This window comes from Aspergillus luchuensis, chromosome 7 (genome assembly GCF_016861625.1).
Source record: "Aspergillus luchuensis IFO 4308 DNA, chromosome 7, nearly complete sequence".
In the NCBI taxonomy this organism is placed as follows: domain Eukaryota; kingdom Fungi; phylum Ascomycota; class Eurotiomycetes; order Eurotiales; family Aspergillaceae; genus Aspergillus; species Aspergillus luchuensis.
Genome location: NC_054855.1, coordinates 1,603,624 through 1,623,395, shown reverse-complemented (window position 1 = coordinate 1,623,395; position 19,772 = coordinate 1,603,624). Strand labels below are relative to the sequence as shown.

The window sequence follows — 19,772 nt, the reverse complement described above, 5'->3', positions numbered from 1 at the left end:
ATCGAAGCTCAGGGGCGGGGGGATGTCAAACACCCCGACACGATCGCTCATAACGGCGTTGCTCGCCACAAGAGCGTGAAGCTCGACTGGCATATACAAAAGCCGAGGCGAAAGAAGGTCTGTAGAAGAACCAAGTCTGACAGTCCATCGACCTCATCTCAAATACCGCGGCAGATGATCTTGCCTAACATCAATTTCCGTGCGAACAGTAATATCCAGCCAGCTAGTATCATTACTCTTAACACTGGAGGGCAGACCGCCCTCACTCGAATTCGACCTTCTCGGGACACCATTCTCCAACTTAATCGACTCCGCAGTGGAAGTCTTGCGACCCGTAGCCACAAAGTTCGAGGTACTAACATCGGTATTCCCATAATAGGGGACCTCGTTCCGGTACTTGTAGTTATTGCTCGAGAGCTTTCCTCTCGGAAACAGGCCTCGGATGGTGGGCAGACAAGAGCAAATCAGCCCAATGGAGGGCTCAATGTGCGTCCATAGCGTAGCTTGATAGACGGTATAGGTCATATCGGACTCATTGATCCAGAAGAGGACGACAACGCGGAAGATACTCGCGAAGCAAACGAAGCCGCCGAGAGCGAAGACGCCGTTGATGGCGAGTTTGTCTTGCCAGGCGCGGTGGAGACCCCAGATTAAGGGGATGGGAAGGGCTAGGAGGACGAAATCCATGACCACGTTGAAGATCTGGTTGACAACGATTAGGGTATAGCCGTCTAGGCATTGGCCGTCGACGCTTTGGTCCCAGTAGGCTTTTAGAGGGCGGCATTGGAGAGCGCAGGCGAGGAAGACGCCCAGGCCCCAGAGGCTTATGAGGACGTTGATGCTGAAGGATGTCCATTGGAAGGTGCGGGTGGTGAAGATGCGGCGGTAGAAGCAGACGATTGAGACTTTGATGAGGGGACAGAGGGAGAAGTAGGTGAATTGGTTGGCGAGGAAGATCTGAGGTGGATTAGTTGGTGAAGATGGAATGTGAATGTGGTAGGGGCAGTTGGTACTTTGTAGAAAATCATCATTGTTTCGTTGCTCAAGTTGCTTTGATGAGAGCCATTGCCGCCGATGGTGACCCCTTTGATTGATTATTAGCGAGGCCAAATACTATGTATTGGTGAATATTCTTTAGGATAGCTCACAAAGAGACAGTTCGATGAGCATGCCGATTAGCAGGAGCATGCATGCGAAGCATAGGTAGTCGTCCACCCCGAAATGTACTTTGCGTTTGAATCGGGCGACTATGCGTAGAATGGCTGCTAAAAATGCGAGACTAACAAGCACCGTAACGATGCTTATCATTTCAACTCCTCTCGATGTAGGAGCCATGTTGGACAGGGTGTTACTGGGAACAATGGTTTTAGGAAATGAAGAATGGGTATGAATGAGTGTTTGATTGAGCGAGGGTAAGCAATATGATGCCTGCGATCATTACGCTTAGTAGTCCATTTGGGCGGTAGATATGGAAATGAGTGTTGATAACGAATGTTCAAGTAAAATGGAGGGAGGGTGCTGAGATATAACGAAGGCAACCCGAGTATATGCCGAAGCATGAACTACTATGTGAAATGGGGGAAAAGGACAGAGCTACAAAATAAGGTGGAAGCCTATTGAATATGTATGAAGTGGACCAAGGGTATCATACCTCGAACGCTTGATCGCAGGGAAAAGTGGTAGATCTAGATATGGGCCCTCTTTCCGTATGAGGATACTCACCGCGCCCATAGAGCAGGGAGCCAAAGGACCCATCATCTTGTGAGCTTAAAAGCAAGCCTCTCATTTGCGGGTGCCTCTTTTTCCACACAATCCGCAAACTGGAATTTTTGGTTCTTTGAAACGCACCCGAAAAACCATTCACCAGTGCACGCTGATAGCCTCCATGGTGTGCTAAGCAAGTGGAGCCGGTCGTATGACTTGAGTCGGAGTGGTTCCAATGTGTCCACTCTGATGTTGACAGACAGACCACCCTCGTGGCAAGGAACAAGCCATCATTGGATTTGCAAACAGTAATACTGGCAGCCCGGATAGTATAGATAATTCATTTGGCAACATAATCGCCGTGATTCCCGACTTGTGCTTCAACCTCAATTCATCAGGGTCATGCAAGGTAATTTCCGGCGTAATATCAGTTAATATAGATCCCAATCTACCTTCAGCTGGTCTATTTCACACTTGGCTCCAATGTATCGGGATCTCGGGATCCACGGCCTAGGAACCCTGGCTCCAAGTGTATTAATTGTGGCGAGCATACGCAATGGGCGGTGATAGCGCCAGAGTGTTTCACTCTCCATCATGTTGATAGTAGATCAGTGAAGAACCCCCCCCAGGCTTGGGGTAATTCGGAAGTTTATTTTTCTGCTATTGAATTTATTGATCTGCAATATCTTCTTCATCCCATAATCTGCAGTATAAAACAAGTTACTCAGGGCGATCGCGAATTCAATTGCACTCACTGTTGAGTGCGCATTCCGTGTTTTCGCACAAGCGGATCAGGCGATGGCTGACGAGGGGTGAGGTGGGTATAGAAGAGCCTATCGGGAACCCTAAGGAACTCAGATGGGTATATTCAGCCCCATGCTCCTTGAAACTGGAGAACTGTGGTTTCAGCTCCTCCAATCATGAGCGACTCTGCCAATTTGCAGTCATTCAGAAATTTTCACTCATCGCAGTAGTACTCGGCCAGACTGTCCCAGCTACTCCACCGCCCTGGATGAGGTGGTAATAATGACTCGCAATGAGGCATGTAGCACACTCACTGGTATTCGTCTAAAAGGCTATTAGAATGTAGCCATCCAGGTATCGTTGAAGTTTCCTCTCTTTCCGCTTTCTTCCCGCTTCTCTTTCCGTTCCATGTCTGTTTGATCCAAATGCTTTGATTAGCCGAACCACGGGTGGCTTTTTTGATCGACAGCCGCCGGTTCCCAAAAGGGCCGAGCGTTACCTAAACTCAACGATCAACCTCGGCGCTTCCGAAGAAAGGTACGTGGAAGGCAACAGTCTTGATTTCTCTCACGTCAGCGAGCACATGGCTTGCAATGCATAAAGTTGCGGCTATTGGAATAGTTTCCTCAATGGTCTCTTAAAAGTGGATTGGAGAGCCACCTTAACTGGCCCAGTATGAACAAGGCCCCATCCCTGTTCGTCTGCAGCACGCATGCATAACATTGATCGACTATATATGTAGTGAGATGAGTCTTAGCATTCTTAGCTGTCTAATGGTCACCACAGACTACTAGTAAGACATCAGGGGTATGGAGTAGGGAGTAAATAGTCATGTTAAATAGTGACAAGTCGGTACTTGGATTTGCCGTGGCATGAAACCCGAGAGTACTCCGTAGAACCCCTATCTGAGAATTGGTCTCCTTTCAATTTTATGCCCTTCACCATCTTTGGAAATGGTGGCACGCTCAACGTAGCGAGTTTCATATGTGTATAGGATAGTGATTTTAACTTTAGGGAGAATACATTGGTCCTGGGAACAATCCTGAGGCAGTTGTCACACGTGGCTGGAGTGAGGGCTTCCCCCCCGCCGAGCTGGAAAGGTGGGGTCGTGTTTGTAGAATTGGCTTTGTTTGTGTAATCAATTGACTCCTCGGCTGACTCTCCCACCAAATGCAGGGTCTTCGATTGTGGTTCAGTCCTTCAAACTGCATCTTACTTATTAATTCCGATTGTTAACCCCCTGGTGGGATACCCCTATTGCTTGAATGTTTCGTTCGTGAACACATACTATCGTTTGTTTCTACCCGCACCCCTACTTTTACAGACCCTACAATGGCTGCACCTGCCCGCCCACCGGTGATCCCATTGATCATCAACGGTCAAGAGGAATGCACGGGCTCTACTTTCGACGTCATTAGCCCATATACTAACCAGACCTGTTGGACAACTGCATCAGCCTCAGCTCAAGATGCTATCCGCGCAGTTGAGGCCGCAGAGGCAGCTTTCCCTTCCTGGTCGCAAACAAAACCCACAGTTCGGCGTGATCTCCTGCTGAAGGCGGCCGACATTTTGGAGAGCCGCCTCGAGCAGAATGCCGAATATATGCGAACCGAGATGGGCGCAGATGTGGGTGCGTCACAGCATTTTATCGTTCCACTCGGGATCCGCATGTTGAGGGATATCGCGGGGCGCATCACTTCCATTTGTGGTAGCGTCCCGGTTGTTGAAGAGGAGGGCCAAAGTGCCATGATCTACAAGGAGCCCATGGGGGTGATCCTCGGGATCGTGCCCTGGTAAGTCCGTCAGCATTCCTACATGTGAATTATCGACTGACCTAGCAGGAATGCTCCATATGTGTTTGGAGTCCGTTCTGCAGCCTGTGCACTTGCGGCAGGCAACACGACTATCTTGAAATCTTCCGAGCTCTCTCCTTGCTCGTACTGGGCACTTGCGCGCGCTTTCCATGATGCAGGCTTACCTGCTGGTTGTCTGAATTTGGTATCATGCCGACCCCAGGATGCCCCCGAAGTAGTTAACGCCATGATCGAGCACCCGGCCGTGCGCAAGATCAATTTCACCGGCAGCACGGCCGTAGGCAGAAAGATTGCGGGCGCTTGTGGTCAGAATCTCAAGCCATGCTTGATGGAGTTGGGAGGCAAGAACAGCGCCATCGTCTGTGCAGATGCTGATATCAAGACTGCTGTAAAGGGAGTGCTTGGGGGCGCTTATTTGAACGTATGTAGCTCGCCTTTACACCCTTTACTACTTTATTCTCGCTTCCGATGACTGACTTTGCATAGTCTGGCCAAATCTGCATGGCAACTGATCGCATTCTTGTTCACTCTTCCATTGCACCCGTCTTTATCGAGGCGCTGAAGGAGGCACTCACATCCAGCGTTGACCCTGCGTCTCAGCCTCCGACTTTGGTAAACATGGCGTCAAAAGCACGGGTTAGCAACCTCGTCAAAGATGCTCTGGCAGGTGGAGCCCACTTGATCCACGGATCTGTTGACCGGGACTCCGCTCAATCAGAAAATGGCGTTCGGATGGCGCCTGTACTCCTGGGTGGTGTCAATGAAAAGATGGCCGCTTGGCAAGAAGAGGCCTTTGCCTCCTTGGCAGCATGCATGATTGTTGAGAGCGATGAAGAGGCAATCAAGATCGCCAATGGTAGTGGCTATGGTTTGTCCGCGGCCGTCTTCACCGAAGATCTACGCAAGGGCCTGGCCATGGCCCGCAAGATCCAGTCAGGGTAAGCCATAATCCCTCTATGCGTCTGTCTCTTAAGGACTGAGGAACTAACTGATGGTTTGCAGTGCCGTTCACATCAACAGTATGACCATCCATGACGAAGCTGTCCTGCCGCACGGTGGAGTTAAGAACAGTGGATGGGGCCGGTTCAATGCGTCCCAGGGCCTGGAGGAATTCCTGGTTACGAAGAGTGTGACGTGGATGGATTAGTTAGGATTGCGGAGCATTCCTCTACATACATACGAGCGTCAATTTAGCATAAAAAAATTCCGACGGTTGCTGCCTCGAGGGCATTATATGCAGAATAAAAGGCCTGAGGGTTCTCTAATATTTTCAACCGTATTCACAGATTTCGAATGATTTTCCAAGAATTATATTCTACTATAACAAACAACCTTCCGCCATTCTGACACGGGATTTGATTGCCGTTGTAAAATTATGAGTGCCTACTTGCTCTCATTCATGTTTCAGTATTCCGATAGATGCAAGCCTGTCAGGTGATTAGGTTATGTGGTTACTGACATACGAGGCGACCGACAAGTCTCACAAGTACTACCTGAGTGGCTTTCGATCATGTGCCACACGGCCAAAAGGTTTGCTCTGTGAACCTCAAGCTCAGCTTACCTCCATTAACTAAACTTCAGCAGCCAAATACTGCGGGAGACAGCGCCGAATGGATAATAGAACAACTTGAGCATGATGGTCCTCTTACCTCATGTCTTTGCTGACCTTACTGCTTCATCTGTAACTTAGCATCATGTGTGGCTTCCTTAGAATTTCCCTTGCGATCTTCAATTTTCAATTTTCCTGCGCTCAAGTCTCACCTCAGCGTTCTTTCGTTTATACTGGCCAAGGATCCCAGTGGGCAGGTATGGGGAAAGAACTATTGGAGAAATATTTTTGTTTTCAGGAAGATATGTTAAGGCTTGAGAGAGCCCTGAAAGGTCTTCAAGATCCACCATGGTCTCTCCAGGGTGAGTCGGGTGTTCTCTCTACATTGGCAAGCACGAACTGTTTACTAACAGGCCTTAAAGAGGAGCTGTGCCGGACAAGCGACTCACGCGTTACTGAAGCGGAATTCTGTCAGCCACTCTGTACGGCCATTCAGATAGGGCTTGTCAACCTTCTCGCATCCTGGAGAGTGCGGCCAGCTGCTGCTGCTTATGCAGCAGGCGCTATCTCGGAAAAGTCGGCTATGATACTCGCATATTATCGCGGTAAGCTGGCCAAACAAAAAATGGGTCTGGGAGAAATGGCGAGTATTGGCCTCTCTAGCGACGAGGTTAATCTATATCTCGAAGACGGAGTGGTAATCGCATGCAGGGATAGTCCTCAAGGTGTCACTCTATCCGGTGAAAAAAGTAAAATCGATATTGAAGTGGAGAAGGTTAGAAATGATCTTTCTGATATCTTTTGCAGAAACCTTGGGCTCAAGATCGCAAATCACTCACGTGAGTCACCAGTATATCGCAACAAAGGGAATTGGTACTTACATGGCATCAGAACAAATGAAGTGCCTGAGGCCCCTTTATGAGGCCTCTCTAGCAGGTCACTTGCAAATAAACTCCCATATGCTGCCGATGCTGTCAAGTGTCACTACGGCCGTGGTGACAGACCCTCAGGAGCTTGGCGCGGCCTACTGGAGAAGGAACCTTGAGTGTACCGTTCTTTTTGCAGATGCAGTGAGAAATCTGCTAAAGGAAGACAAGGCCAATATACTACTCGAAATAGGTCCCCATGGCTTGCTGACCATATCCTCCGGGGTCATGTAGTATTTCCTGCAGCTTGTTGCATCGCTATGGCAGGTGAAGCAGTCCGACAGCTCAACCCAGGCACTGAGGGATTTGCTGCGAAGAACGTGCTATTCATGAGCCCTCTGGTCATAGATGAGACGGGTAGCGTGGAAATTATCACGTCTCTCAAGCCAGTTGCCTTCAATGACATGATGAATTCAGAGTGGTATTCTTTCGTAATAGCAAGCCACGATGGCAGTGTTTGGACGGAATTCTGCAGCGGTCAAGTCCGGGCAGGAGCCGAGCATGAGCCTTGCCAGATCAAAATTCCGCGTTATGCGCGCCAAGTCTCTTCTGAAAATTGTATGAGGCTCTGTCAGAACTTGGGCTTTCTTATGGTCCCCAGTTTCGCGGTTTACAGAATATTTCTGCCGACCCGTTAGGTGGAAGAGCCTCAGCCAGTGTGAACCTAGTGAAGCAACATGAGAGCCATTACCTTATCCACCCAACTATGCTTGATCAATGTCTTCAGCTTATGAGTGTCACAGGCGCAGCAGGAGTTTGCCGACGCATTATCAAGAATGCCATTCTCTCTTCAATTGAGCACTTGCTCGTCAGGAGCGTTGGCGAATACATGGACGTTAATGTGGATGTCAAACAGGAAACTGGTAACTTCACTGGGGATGCAACTGCGATGTTCGAAGGCAAGGTCGTACTTTCCATGAAGCGCGGGATGCTCTCCTCACATGGCAGTGAAGGAAATATAAGGCCCATCCCACTTATGGCTCCGGTTCAATGGAGGCCTGACATTGATTTCCAGCAGCCTCAGATGTTGCTCCCACACTTCGAGATGTCCAAATCCCTAGTGGAGACCCTAGACCAGACGAATACAATTGCAGGAATGCACATCTTACAGACAGTGAGAAGATCAAGCATATTCAGCCACAAGCCTCGCATTTATCCAAGTGGAAGGATTGGCTTTTGACTAAAGAAGCTAATATATACAACAATACTCAGATATTGAATTCCTATCATGACAGGTAGGCTCTGATGTCAACTGTGGAAAAGGAGGCCATCATTGAAGATCTACGCTCCGAACTAGTACATGAAGAAGACCCCATGATCCCAGTTGTCTGCATGAAACAGATTGATACAAACTGCGAAGACATCATAGCTGATAAAGCCACTGCGCTAAACCTACTCAATAACAACAATCTGATGGGGCAATACTACGCTTGGGGTCAGAAGTATGTTGACTGGAGTCATTTCTGGATCCTACTCTGCCATCTAAAACCAGGGTTACGTATATTAGAGATTGGCGGGGGCACTGGAACGGCCACCGCAGCTGCATTGCGTTCGTTATACAACTTGGGAGTGCCCATGTACTCCAATTACATGTGTTGAGGAAGCTCGTAGCAGATTTGGATCTTACAAAAACATGCAACATGTGACTTTGGACATCAGACGTGATCCTCTGGAACAAGGACTCGCAGAATCCGCATTCGATCTCATTATCGCATCCAATGTGAGACTTCTTTGGATGAAAGAGCTTGGGGTCACTAACATACTATGCAGGCCCTCCGTACAACTCCAAGCTTGACACGTTCGTTGGAACATATTAGGAAGCTGCTTTCCCCAAATGGGTACTTTCTGCTTCATGAGTTGCACTCAGGTAGAGGCGTCTTGAAGAAGTTTTGCGTTATTAGTTCCGTGCTAAACGTCTGGAGTAGAAGCACTGTATACCGATTATATTATGGTAAGTGTTCACATAACGTATATTGCTCAAATGTACCTCTCCGTCTGCGATTCAGATGAACGAGATATATTGTTTTGGTCTTCTAGTTAGCGCCGTGACAGGTTATCGTATTCATATGTGCACCTTCTGATTCATTTCGATAGGGAGCATTGCCTTCGTGGTGGATAGGTGAGGACAGACGACGCGACGGGCCTTACATGATCCCAGAGAGATGGAACCAAGAGCTCCAGGATGCTGGCCTCACTGGGACTGACATGATACGGTACGACTTTGATGCACCTTACCGATCTTCAGCAACCATGATCACAAACTCAGACCCGGATCGACAATCAAGCCAACTATTTCGTTGCTAGTTGCCGACAGGCAGTCTCCAGGTATCTGGGCGAATAAGCTTGAGAATCCGAATAGTGGTGTGCTTGATGAAGGGACAGCAGAGATGATGTCTAGCGAGGTGGTGGACTAGTAGCTGGTGAGATATGGAGCAAATTAGTTTGCTTTTTCGGAGACAGTGTGTTCTAGATTGTTATAGTCTGAATGGCTACCAGTACGGCATCATACAATTAGCTCTATGATACTAAATTAATTAGACCATTTTAGTCCATATATTACTGCTGTGCAAAAGCAAACCCGAAAAAAAAAACATACACAACTTTTCGGTGTATCTAATTGCCAATAATAACCCCGAGAGTATCTTCATGCTCAGAAGCTAACTGAGTCGTTCGGGGTATCTATTCCCGAAACCTCACACTCTCTCTCTCACTTTCTCTCTCGCCCGTCCGTCCGTCAACCCTGTACTGACCAGTTACATACATACATACATACATACGGCGCTAAGAAAACAGATCTCAGATTCAATATGTATTAAGCAGTAGTAGTGCAACTTAGTAGACAGTAAACAAGATGCATGCAGAACGCGGTCTGTTTAGTGAGTTGCAAACCCCTACAAAAAACAAAAGATTTGCGACGGCAATCGAACCTTCCCAAAAAGGCAAGTTCAATAAACGGGACGGATCTACGTCATTACGTAGTTGAGTCGTCGGAATTCAATCACGGGATGCTGATTGGTGGGAATGTGAGGTGGTGGTCAATTGCCGGGAGGGTCAGGTGACGGGGGAGAGAGGGATCGGTTGTTGGTATGTGGGGAGTACTGTGTATGTTTGTATTATGTGTGTGTTGTATGCTGAGGCTTTGTTTTTAGTATGCTTATGTAGCATTATGTTCTTCAGGGGTGATGTTGAGTAAGTAATGGTGTAGTGAGTTTGGGGGTTTATGGGCTGATCTGAGGTGGTCGGTGATGTTGATGATGTCTCGGTCCGAGGTAAGTATTCGAGGCAGACACCTGGGGTAACATTCATTCTTCAGGGTTCCCCTTCCCTGTCTTTGTTTGTATGGGTGTATGTTATGTATGGAGTATTTTTGATACTTAGTAAATAGGATGTATTAATAGTAAATAGATACTATGGAACTTATTGATGATAGGTATAGGTTGAAAGTTGTGGTGAATATATATTGTGAGACCAAGACACTATCTTCAAGAGCGACAGTACATTCCCAATCTATCTAGACATCTTATTCATGGATCTTGATGGACCATACACCCCCAGCATCTCAAAATTGAGACGAAATCTTGAATCCGGGGTGAGAGTTTAAATCCAAGAGCATGACGTGCCGCGCTGACTTAAGCCTACGATTTCATTTGCTGAGAGGTTACTTCTGGATTTCCAGGCATGTGAAAGTCAGGGAGAGTAAGTTCTAGTTTCTTTTTTGCCATCAAAGTAGTAAGTAATAGTATGTCATGGGAAGACACCGCAGGGGGGTCAGCTTGCAGCTCCTGGTGACGGACAACTTCTGCATGTGATGGTCCCTAGAAAACTCACTAGTATTTTGTGTCAAAGACAGGGGAGGAGATCAAATGTCTACTGTCTACTTATTATTCTCTATAAAACTAGTTATAGAACCCGTCACTCAGTCAATCATAAAGCACAGGCCAGACAGACAGACAGACAAGACAAGAGAAAGGACCCATCGAATCCACTTGAGATAATTTGAAGAATCTCAAAAAGAAGTAGAAGGAACATTACCGGACCGGAAAAGGGAGGGTAGAAGAAAGACTAGAAGATAAGAGGAGGGGGTCATAGAACGGTAATCGTACGGTACATACCAAGTTGGAATTGAATGGGGGAAGATGAGCCTCGGCCGAGTGAGCAACTCAGTCTCTCCCCCGTCGGCTTCTGAATGCCTGGCTCTCTCTCTTTCTTCCCCCGGATCTTCTGCTGCTTAAAGATCTCCTTGTTCCTACCTGCTTTTTGACCCTTTAAACTCCTCTTTTTCATCTCTCCCCCCATTCATCTTCTGATTTTCTCTTTCCTCAACCTCTCCTCCTACATCTTCCTCTCACAACGATGGCAACCGCCCCTAGAGTAATTGTCGTCGGCGGTGGACGTGAGTTGATCTTCACCGCCAGGAAATAGCTTTCCCCGCATTGCTGACCATTGCCTCGTCTCTCAGTGTCCGGGCTTAGTGCCGCCCACACCGTCTACCTTAACGGTGGAAATGTCCTCGTCCTGGACAAGCAGGGTATGTTTACAACCCCCAAATTCCTGCGATAGTAGCAGTCGCATTATTGTTGTTTATATAAGGACCTGCGATCTGACTTAAACAGCCTTCTTTGGTGGCAACTCCACCAAGGCCACTTCCGGCATTAACGGCGCCTTGACGCGCACCCAGGTCGACTTGGGCATCGCCGACAGCGTCAAGCAATTCTACGATGATACCCTCAAATCGGCCAGAGACAAGGCTCGTCCCGAGCTCATCAAGGTCCTCACATACAAGTCCGCGGCTGCCGTCGAGTGGTTGCAGGATGTCTTCAACCTCGATCTCACCCTTGTTTCCCGGCTAGGGTAAGTATTGCGCTTTCCTTGTTCATCTAAACTTTGGTCGCGCAACCCATGCTAATTTATGCAGCGGTCACTCCCAGCCCCGTACGCATCGTGGCCACGATGCCAAGTTCCCCGGAATGGCCATCACATACGCCCTCATGCAGCGGTTAGAAGAGCTCACCGAGGCTGAGCCCGACCGTGTGCAGATCCTTAAGAAGGCCCGTGTGACCTCCATCAACAAGTCCGGAAACAATGTCACGGGTGTTACCTACGAGTACAATGGCGAGACGCATACTGCTGAGGGTGTGGTCGTTCTGGCCACTGGTGGTTACGCCGCTGACTTCGGCGATGGCTCGCTCCTGAAGCAGCACCGCCCCGACACCTTCGGTCTGTCCAGCACCAACGGCACTCACGCCACTGGTGATGGTCAGAAGATGCTGATGGAGATCGGTGCCAACGGCATTGACATGGATAAGGTTCAGGTGCACCCCACGGGTCTTGTCGACCCCAAGGACCCCACCGCCAAGTTCAAGTTCCTGGCTGCTGAAGCCCTGCGTGGTGAGGGTGGTCTCCTCCTCAACTCGGACGGCCAGCGGTTCTCCGATGAACTGGGTCACCGTGACTACGTCTCGGGACAGATGTGGAAGGAGAAGGAGAAGGGCAAGTGGCCCATCCGCCTCATCCTCAACAGCAAGGCATCCAATGTCCTGGACTTCCACACCCGCCACTACTCCGGCCGTGGTCTGATGAAGAAGATGACCGGCAAGGAGCTTGCCAAGGAGATCGGTTGCGGCGAGGCTGCCCTCAAGAAGACTTTCGACGACTACAACCTGATCGCCGAGGGCAAGAAGAAGGACCCTTGGAACAAGCGATTCTTCCACAACCTGCCCTTCAGCATCGATGACGACTTCCACGTGGCTCTGATGGAGCCTGTCCTGCACTTCACCATGGGTGGTATTGAGATCAACGAGCACGCCCAGGTTCTCAACTCCGAGAAGGAGGCCTTCGACGGCCTCTACGCCTGCGGTGAGCTGGCTGGTGGTGTCCACGGTGCCAACCGTCTGGGTGGTTCTTCCCTGCTGGGCTGTGTCGTGTACGGTCGCGTTGCAGGTGACAGCGCTAGCCAATACCTCTTCCAGAAGCTGCTTTCCGGCGGTGCCTCCACGGCCGCCCAGCGTCTGGGCCAGATCTCCCTGCACATTGACCCATCCACCCCCGGAAAGATCTCCGTCGAATGGGGCGGCTCCGGTGCCGCTGGCGGCCAGGTCGCTGCCGGTGCTGGAACCCCCGCTGCCGCGGCCCAGGGCGCCAAGTCGGCTGCCACCCCTGCCGGGGCCGCTGAGACAGCCAAGCCCAAGGAGCCCGCCAAGTTCAGCATTCCCGAGAAGGAATACTCGATGGAGGAGATCGCCAAGCACAACAAGAAGGACGACCTGTGGATCGTCGTCAAGGGTGTCGTGCTGGACGTGACCAACTGGCTCGACGAGCACCCCGGTGGAGCTAACGCTCTCTTCAACTTCATGGGCCGCGATGCCACCGAAGGTATGTCTTGCACAAGTTTGTCCCATTCCATCACTGAAACATATATATACTAACTTGAATCGCCTTTTACAGAATTCGCCATGCTCCACGACGACGAGGTCATCCCCAAGTACGCCGGTCACATTGTGATTGGCCGTGTCAAGGGCCAGACCCCTAGCCTTGAGCTGTAAAAACATTTCCCTGAAAATTAGAATCGGAGATACACACGTTGGAGAAAGAGAGAGTAACCAGGAAGAGATCACATACCCATTTTTGTCTTTTGTTGATTTGTCGAGCATGTTCATGTCCACACGTGCCTTGGTGATGATGAATAGTTTTTCGTTGTTTTTCCAGGAGTCACTCTGTCTTTAGTATGTAAGATACAATCTTATTCAATTGTCCTTAGACCGTCACCAGCAGATATTGTAAGACATTAGTACTAATGATAGTAGCATATAACTAGTAAATAGTAGCTGCAACGTTACCAGTAATAGTATGTCTCCTTCGGGACCAGTGAAGATAGAATGGAACATGTGTATATATATATATGTGTGTATATCATATATCCTAGCGGCAGGAATCCATTTATCCGATCAGATCATTATAATACAATAACTAGTTATATCAATCAACATATGAATAAGCCGGGAGTACTAGTCCTCGGCAAATCCGGGTCATTGCTGCATGTGCCTCAAGATCATCTTCAGACGTCGCACGGCAGGCCCCTCCTCCGTGCTTCCGGACTCCTTATTGGATTCCAGTTCCTTGGCCGCAGCCTCTAGCGTAGGGCGCAGGTAGCCCCAGACTTCGTCGTGGTATCGGTCCTCGACACTCAGCCAGTCTGCTGCGCCGGGGAGACCGGTCAGCACGGTGTCTCGCAGGGTGGCTACGTCGGAATGACTTTCTGATGGGAGGGTGTCTAGGAAGTCGCCAATGTCCGGGACTAGACTGCGGGATGTCAATGTGTTATTGCCGGACGATGTCGGGGGTGTGAAACGACGGAAGGATTCGATCATCTGTTTTTCTTCGGTTGTGAGTTGCATTGGTAGCAGCTCTGTTTCGACGAGCTCGGCGGGCTCGTCGGCTGTGGGAGGGAATTCGGGATCGAAGGTCTGGTCTGAGAGGAGGGATACGACTGCGTCGCCGTCGGATGGGAGGAGAGAGGGTCGGTCGGGGAGGAATCTTTGTTCGGGTGTGATTGGATTAGTTGGATCGCTGGAGAGCAGGTCCGTTGATGTATCTCTTGCTTTTCCTTTTCCTTTCCCTTTTCCCTTGCTGGTAGTTTCGTCCGCGCTTAGACCTGTAATGAAGCTGCCATTGTCTCCAACAAGGGATTCCGCGCCGTAAGTACGCTGGAATTCATCTTCCGAAAGTGGAGGGAGCTGGAACCCTCCCTGTTGCGTAGTAGAAGATGAGCGAAATGTTTCCGCAGGAGCAGGTAGTGAGGAATTCCCAGTCGAGGAAGAGGCAGAAGTCGTAGAACTATCTGTGTACTGCTGGGCTGCTGCGGCTAGCGCCGAGTGTGACGATGAGTGCCCGGCCTTACCGCTGCCCGCCAGCAGTTGAGCGGAATCTGCGGACGAGCCAGGGGCAGAAAACACATTCTTTGCAAGCCCGGAAGCTGAGTTTTGAATTCGAGTAGCTAGAGAAGGACTTTCCGGGCGTTCATTGGTACCTTGGGAGGAATTGGTCTCGTTGCGGTGAGTGTTTGCGACCTTGTCGTCACTGCCCCGCTTCTTCTGGTCGGACATGGCGGGCGGGGAGAGTCAGTGCTACTACTGCCAGGAGGTACAGTACCAGGTCGCCCACAGCATTAAGACAAGTACAGACAATTCAAATGAGAAATTTCGGATTGAGTAGAAAAAGAAAAGATAAGAGAGGCTAGTGATTTTTCCTGTCGATATTCCGGACGAGAATGATTAGTTTGTTCGGCCCAAGGGAGTCGGGATCCGTAGGAAGGCGTGCATGTGAAGAGCCTCAGGCCAAGAGGGTGCGGGAGTCCTGAGATTCCAGGCAACGCGGCAGGAACCATGAAGCTTGCAACGGTTTAGTAGTATTGAAGATGGGTTGAGGAGGGTTAATTCTTCAATATGAAGATATTTCTCGCATTCCTGGCTCCTGTGTATATGATCCGACCGAGATCCACCTACTACCAACTTACCAGTGAACCCCTCAATCCTTTGTTGGCCTCAATAGTGGTCAGTAGTATATCTTGTTAGGCGAGCTTCATGCTGGATCAACAAAAAGGCAACCGCCAGGACAATCTTATTCCCTGAAGACGAGGGAGACCAGGTCAATTATGTATTGAATTTTCGAGTGTCTTTCTTCAATCCAGAAGAAGGACCTTCATGGAGGAGTATGGCATGCATAATACAATGGATGCAGATAAGAAGAAGCAGAACAACCACAATGAATGGGTTGCAATGGAGGGGACAGTGGTTGATGTCAGCGCCCGGCACAGTTAGGTTAGTTAGGTTAACTAGTACGGAGGAGGTAACTAAGGTTGGGTTGAATGCTGCGTGTGGGTTTACGGGCAGCCACTTTGCTCCCCACCACCGATTGAACGGGTCTTGCCAAACCACCGCCTCACCTCAACCACCACCACATCAGTTCTCTCTCTCTCTCTCCCTCTCCTCCACCATTTCTCCTCCATCTCGCTCCCATCATCGTCATCCTCTTCTCCCTCCCACTTTACCCGCCCTCAACTACTCTTCCCCTCCACCCCCCTCTCTCCCCCCTCCTTCTTTCTACCCTTTCAAACCGACCGTCGTCTTTTAGTACGGCTGGTCTGTGCTTGTCTTTGGGTTTTCCATTATTATTAGACACTAACACAAACACAACCCACTTATTCAAATCCTCAAGAAGAGAAGGGTGTCTCTTCCCGACTTCAAAGTCAAAAACCACCAAAAAGACCAAAAACAAAATTCCTCTCTCCCCCACCCCACCATTTAAACTACACTCTCCTCCTCCTCTTCTCATCCTGATCAGCTCCTGGCTGTCAATCATTCGTCTTCTCCAGTCTGCAAGTGACTCAGCCCGGTTCTCCGCCTCTCACGTTGCTGTCGGACGTTGCGGCCTTGCTTCCTTCCTCCCCCTCTCCGCCTCTGCCATTCCCTAGTCGGATATTCCAGACCTTCCTTGTTTCCACTTGGGGCTCACTCCGATCTCGATTCCTCGCCGCCTGTCCGTCATTCCCACCGCTACCCCTCTTCTCTTCGCTTCGATCGAAATTAGACAGTCGTGTGGAAAAAAAAAAAAGTTCTCTTCAGCTCGAATCTTTCGCAGCACGAAATCGCTATCTGCAGACCCCGCCTTAGCCGTCGCAACCGAGATCCTCGATTTGCGGCCCCTAGACCCTTCCTTTCTTGGTCGCTGATAGACAACCCCGACAAAGGGTAATTGCAAAAGAAAATGGTAGACCGGGAACCAGGTACCCCTACCTGGAAGTTCACCCAGTGAGTAGAATCCCTTGCATGTCTGTGCTGCAGTGGTGCTAGTTGTTTCCGGTGGATGCGCCGACTTTCGATCTTTGTCGTGTTTTCTACATTCGGGTGAGGATCGAGTGGGTGTCGGGATATTGTGGGGGACTGCGAGTCCGCCCGTTCTCGAGGAAATGACTTGCCCGCAGTATCCGATTCTTGCTAATAATTCTCTAGATGTTTTGGTGACAAGGGAGACGTGGAAGATATTACGGAAGGTATGTCTGAACACCTCATATTCCTGAATATTGAGCTCCCGCTCTACAACCCCGCACCATATCCCTTCAGAGTCGGCTAACATTGCTCGCTCGCTCGCTCGCCAGCGGATATCATCTCAACCGTCGAGTTTGACCACACCGGAAACTACCTAGCTACGGGTGACAAGGGAGGACGAGTGGTGTTATTCGAGAGAAACGAAACGGTAGCAATGCCCTCGCCTTCTCTATGTCCTCAGGACAGACGTTTCTAACAGTCTGTCAGAAAAAAACCTGCGAATATAAATTTCACACCGAATTCCAATCGCACGAGCCGGAGTTTGACTACCTAAAATCTTTGGAGATCGAAGAGAAGATCAACAAAATCAAGTGGTGCAGACGGCAAAATGCCTCCCACTTCCTCCTCTCAACCAACGATAAGACAATAAAGCTTTGGAAAGTCTTTGACAAGTCATTGAAGGTTGTCGCAGAGAACAACCTCTCGAGTGAACTGACTCCTGCGGGTGTCGGTGGTGGAGGGGCTCCCCGTGCGCCCCGTGTATCGTTCAAGGATCCCTCGATGCTGAAGCTGCCCCGCATGACACACCATGACACGGTTGTAGCGGCTGTACCTCGGCGGACGTACGCTAACGCACACGCATACCACATTAACAGCATCTCCGTGAACAGTGACGGCGAGACGTTTATCAGCAGCGACGATCTTCGGATCAACCTCTGGAACCTTAATATTCAGGATCAGAGCTTTAACATTGTGGATATCAAACCTGCGAACATGGAGGAGCTCACGGAAGTTATCACGGCTGCAGAGTTCCACCCGCAAAGTTGCAACTGGTTCATGTATGCCAGTTCCAAGGGCACAATCAAGCTTGCCGACATGCGGCAGCGAGCATTGTGCGATGAACATTCCAAGCGTACGTGTTGTTCTTCTGCGATTAATCCCTTTTGTCTGCAAGACACCCTCCTCTGACATGGATTCTTTCGTATAGTCTTCGAGCAAGAAGAGGATGCCTCCTCCCGTTCCTTCTTTTCAGAGATCATATCATCCATTTCCGACGTCCGGTTTTCACATGACGGTCGCTACATTGTGTCCAGGGATTACTTGACCGTCAAGATCTGGGATGTCAACATGGAAAAGCAACCCGTCAAGACGATCCCCATCCACGAGCACTTGCGACCGCGGTTGTGTGACACATACGAGAATGACAGCATTTTCGACAAGTTCGAGGTTGTTTTCTCGGGCGATGCGGAGAACGTGATGACTGGAAGTTACAACAACAACTTCATGATCTACCCCACCGACCCTAGCAAGGAGACGGAGATCGTACTGCAGGCGGATAAGTCTGCTTTCAAGGCGAAGAAGGTTGGCGTCCCCACGCCGATGAACAAGGGTGCGAATGGAAAGAAGAATGGGTCCAGAGCAGGCAGCCCTGTTGGCGTCGGCGGGCGCATGAAGAAGGAGACCGATGCGGATCAAATCGACTTTAACAAGAAGATCCTGCACATGAGCTGGCATCCTTATGAGGATAGCATTGCCATTGCTGCTACAAATAACGTACGTGTGCCCCGCCTTCCGATAATATGCGGACATCTACTGACCCTTGATGCGTGTACAGCTGTTTGTCTTCTCTGCGTTGTAAGTATGTGACAAAGTGGCCATAATCTTTAATGGACAAACATGTCATTATGTGATTCAAAGATAAGACAGGTATAAGACAATTAAGGTTTCCTAGCAGCAGCAGTCGCAAACCCAAAATTAAGTTGCCAGTTCCGGTTAAGCATCCATTTCTTGTGCTGTTTCTGTTGGAGTTAATTGTGAAGTGCTTCGTCGTTCCCCCGTTCCTCTTTTAGCCCATTTTTCTTCTTCTCTCCATCCTTGGACGAGGTGTCCGTTCTATCCTGTCTGTTTCGAGGAACATTGTGATGTTCTGTGGTCTTTTGGGGAGGCGTTTAGTGGGAACTTGATATAGAGAAAGACAACGTGGAGCCTGCAGAGGATATCTTAGTCCATTTGGCTGCCCGACGCCTGTTGAACTAATATGCTGTTGTGATGAGGCCATGGTCTCTGTTACCTATTGGGGAGGCGTCGGGCGATTTGAGTGCTTATGGCGTGATGAATCCACATCCGGTGTCACTGGAGCAAGAACTCCAAATGGCCCGGACTCGATGGTGATACTACTACCTTAGTGCCCCTGAGTAGATACTGAATCTATGGGAAGTTTGAGAGTTCGTTACTTTGCAGCAGCAGCAGCAGTTCTTTATTTAATATTGATAGTACATCTAGTATAGTGGGTGAGTGATGCCAAGTACTGTGTAGGCGAAAATCTGGAGACAAACCCCAAGAATCAAAATTTTCCACACAACTTGTTACACAGACATGTCTTGCATAAAGAATTATGCTTTATATCGGACCTATTTGCAGTCGAACATACCTGATGCGGAGTAAAACCCTACAGCTCGCGGCCACACAGCAGTTACTAAGGTTCAACTCGGACCGTCTCCAATTTTGTGTTACCGAGAGTTTAGAGAGACAGAGACCGTCAGTCAATGACGTCGGGGCCACACCCACGGGGATGCATCACTGTCGGGCCAATCAGCTTGCAGTGACTGTCGCGACCGGAAAATCATGGACCCGAGGGGCGGCACTATTGACTGGAAAGGGGTTAGTGCCATCAAAGGCCTCTCCGCCTTCTGTCGGGAGACCATCCGTGATCGGTTGCGCGCAAACCATCATCACCTACTGGATCTGCTGCTTGCTGGCTCTTCACCTCTTTTTTCGCTTTCTTATTCTTCCCTCTATCCCGGATCCTACTTATCGCTCCTGCTGATCGTCTTTTCGTGGCTTCCTGCGTCTTCTTGCCCGTCTGCTATTGGCAGAATCTCTAGCACAGTGATGTCGCTGTGAAATCCAGCTCGAGGAAGAGATACCCCAAGCCGTGTGTAGAGGAACCACCGTGCGAGACCCTCATCCGCAGGCTCACTACCTTTTTTCA

At 49.6% G+C, this 19,772-nt stretch overlaps 8 protein-coding genes across 8 annotated transcripts; 6 read left to right on the top strand and 2 right to left on the bottom strand.

The window, feature by feature from the left end:
* Positions 1-153: 153 nt before the first annotated feature.
* Positions 154-1,335, bottom strand: AKAW2_70566S (uncharacterized protein; the record flags this gene model as incomplete). Its single annotated transcript, XM_041683162.1, has 3 exons — positions 154-957; positions 1,014-1,084; positions 1,149-1,335. 3 exons carry the CDS (start codon positions 1,333-1,335, stop codon positions 154-156), a joined length of 1,062 nt encoding a protein of 353 aa, XP_041547450.1.
* A 2,445-nt stretch (positions 1,336-3,780) lies between these two features.
* AKAW2_70565A (aldehyde dehydrogenase) lies at positions 3,781-5,409 on the top strand (the record flags this gene model as incomplete). The annotated part of the gene is made up of 4 exons (XM_041683161.1): positions 3,781-4,241; positions 4,290-4,683; positions 4,749-5,200; positions 5,265-5,409. 4 exons carry the CDS (start codon positions 3,781-3,783, stop codon positions 5,407-5,409), a joined length of 1,452 nt encoding a protein of 483 aa, XP_041547449.1.
* A 706-nt stretch (positions 5,410-6,115) lies between these two features.
* AKAW2_70564A (uncharacterized protein) lies at positions 6,116-6,971 on the top strand (the record flags this gene model as incomplete). Its single annotated transcript, XM_041683160.1, has 3 exons — positions 6,116-6,173; positions 6,234-6,650; positions 6,703-6,971. 3 exons carry the CDS (start codon positions 6,116-6,118, stop codon positions 6,969-6,971), a joined length of 744 nt encoding a protein of 247 aa, XP_041547448.1.
* Positions 6,972-7,443: 472 nt separating this feature from the next.
* AKAW2_70563A (uncharacterized protein) lies at positions 7,444-7,917 on the top strand (the record flags this gene model as incomplete). Its single annotated transcript, XM_041683159.1, has 1 exon — positions 7,444-7,917. The coding sequence occupies one exon, from the start codon at positions 7,444-7,446 to the stop codon at positions 7,915-7,917; it is 474 nt and encodes a 157-aa protein (XP_041547447.1).
* A 65-nt stretch (positions 7,918-7,982) lies between these two features.
* On the top strand, positions 7,983-8,336 carry AKAW2_70562A (uncharacterized protein; the record flags this gene model as incomplete). Its single annotated transcript, XM_041683158.1, has 1 exon — positions 7,983-8,336. The coding sequence occupies one exon, from the start codon at positions 7,983-7,985 to the stop codon at positions 8,334-8,336; it is 354 nt and encodes a 117-aa protein (XP_041547446.1).
* Positions 8,337-11,090: 2,754 nt separating this feature from the next.
* On the top strand, positions 11,091-13,279 carry osm1 (putative fumarate reductase Osm1; the record flags this gene model as incomplete). Its single annotated transcript, XM_041683157.1, has 5 exons — positions 11,091-11,130; positions 11,197-11,265; positions 11,351-11,588; positions 11,653-13,109; positions 13,182-13,279. 5 exons carry the CDS (start codon positions 11,091-11,093, stop codon positions 13,277-13,279), a joined length of 1,902 nt encoding a protein of 633 aa, XP_041547445.1.
* Positions 13,280-13,762: 483 nt separating this feature from the next.
* AKAW2_70560S (uncharacterized protein) lies at positions 13,763-14,839 on the bottom strand (the record flags this gene model as incomplete). Its single annotated transcript, XM_041683155.1, has 1 exon — positions 13,763-14,839. One exon carries the CDS (start codon positions 14,837-14,839, stop codon positions 13,763-13,765), a length of 1,077 nt encoding a protein of 358 aa, XP_041547444.1.
* A 1,660-nt stretch (positions 14,840-16,499) lies between these two features.
* CDC55 (protein phosphatase 2A regulatory subunit CDC55) lies at positions 16,500-18,419 on the top strand (the record flags this gene model as incomplete). The annotated part of the gene is made up of 6 exons (XM_041683154.1): positions 16,500-16,543; positions 16,745-16,785; positions 16,891-16,988; positions 17,048-17,693; positions 17,769-18,334; positions 18,396-18,419. The coding sequence occupies 6 exons, from the start codon at positions 16,500-16,502 to the stop codon at positions 18,417-18,419; spliced, it is 1,419 nt and encodes a 472-aa protein (XP_041547443.1).
* Positions 18,420-19,772: the final 1,353 nt, after the last annotated feature.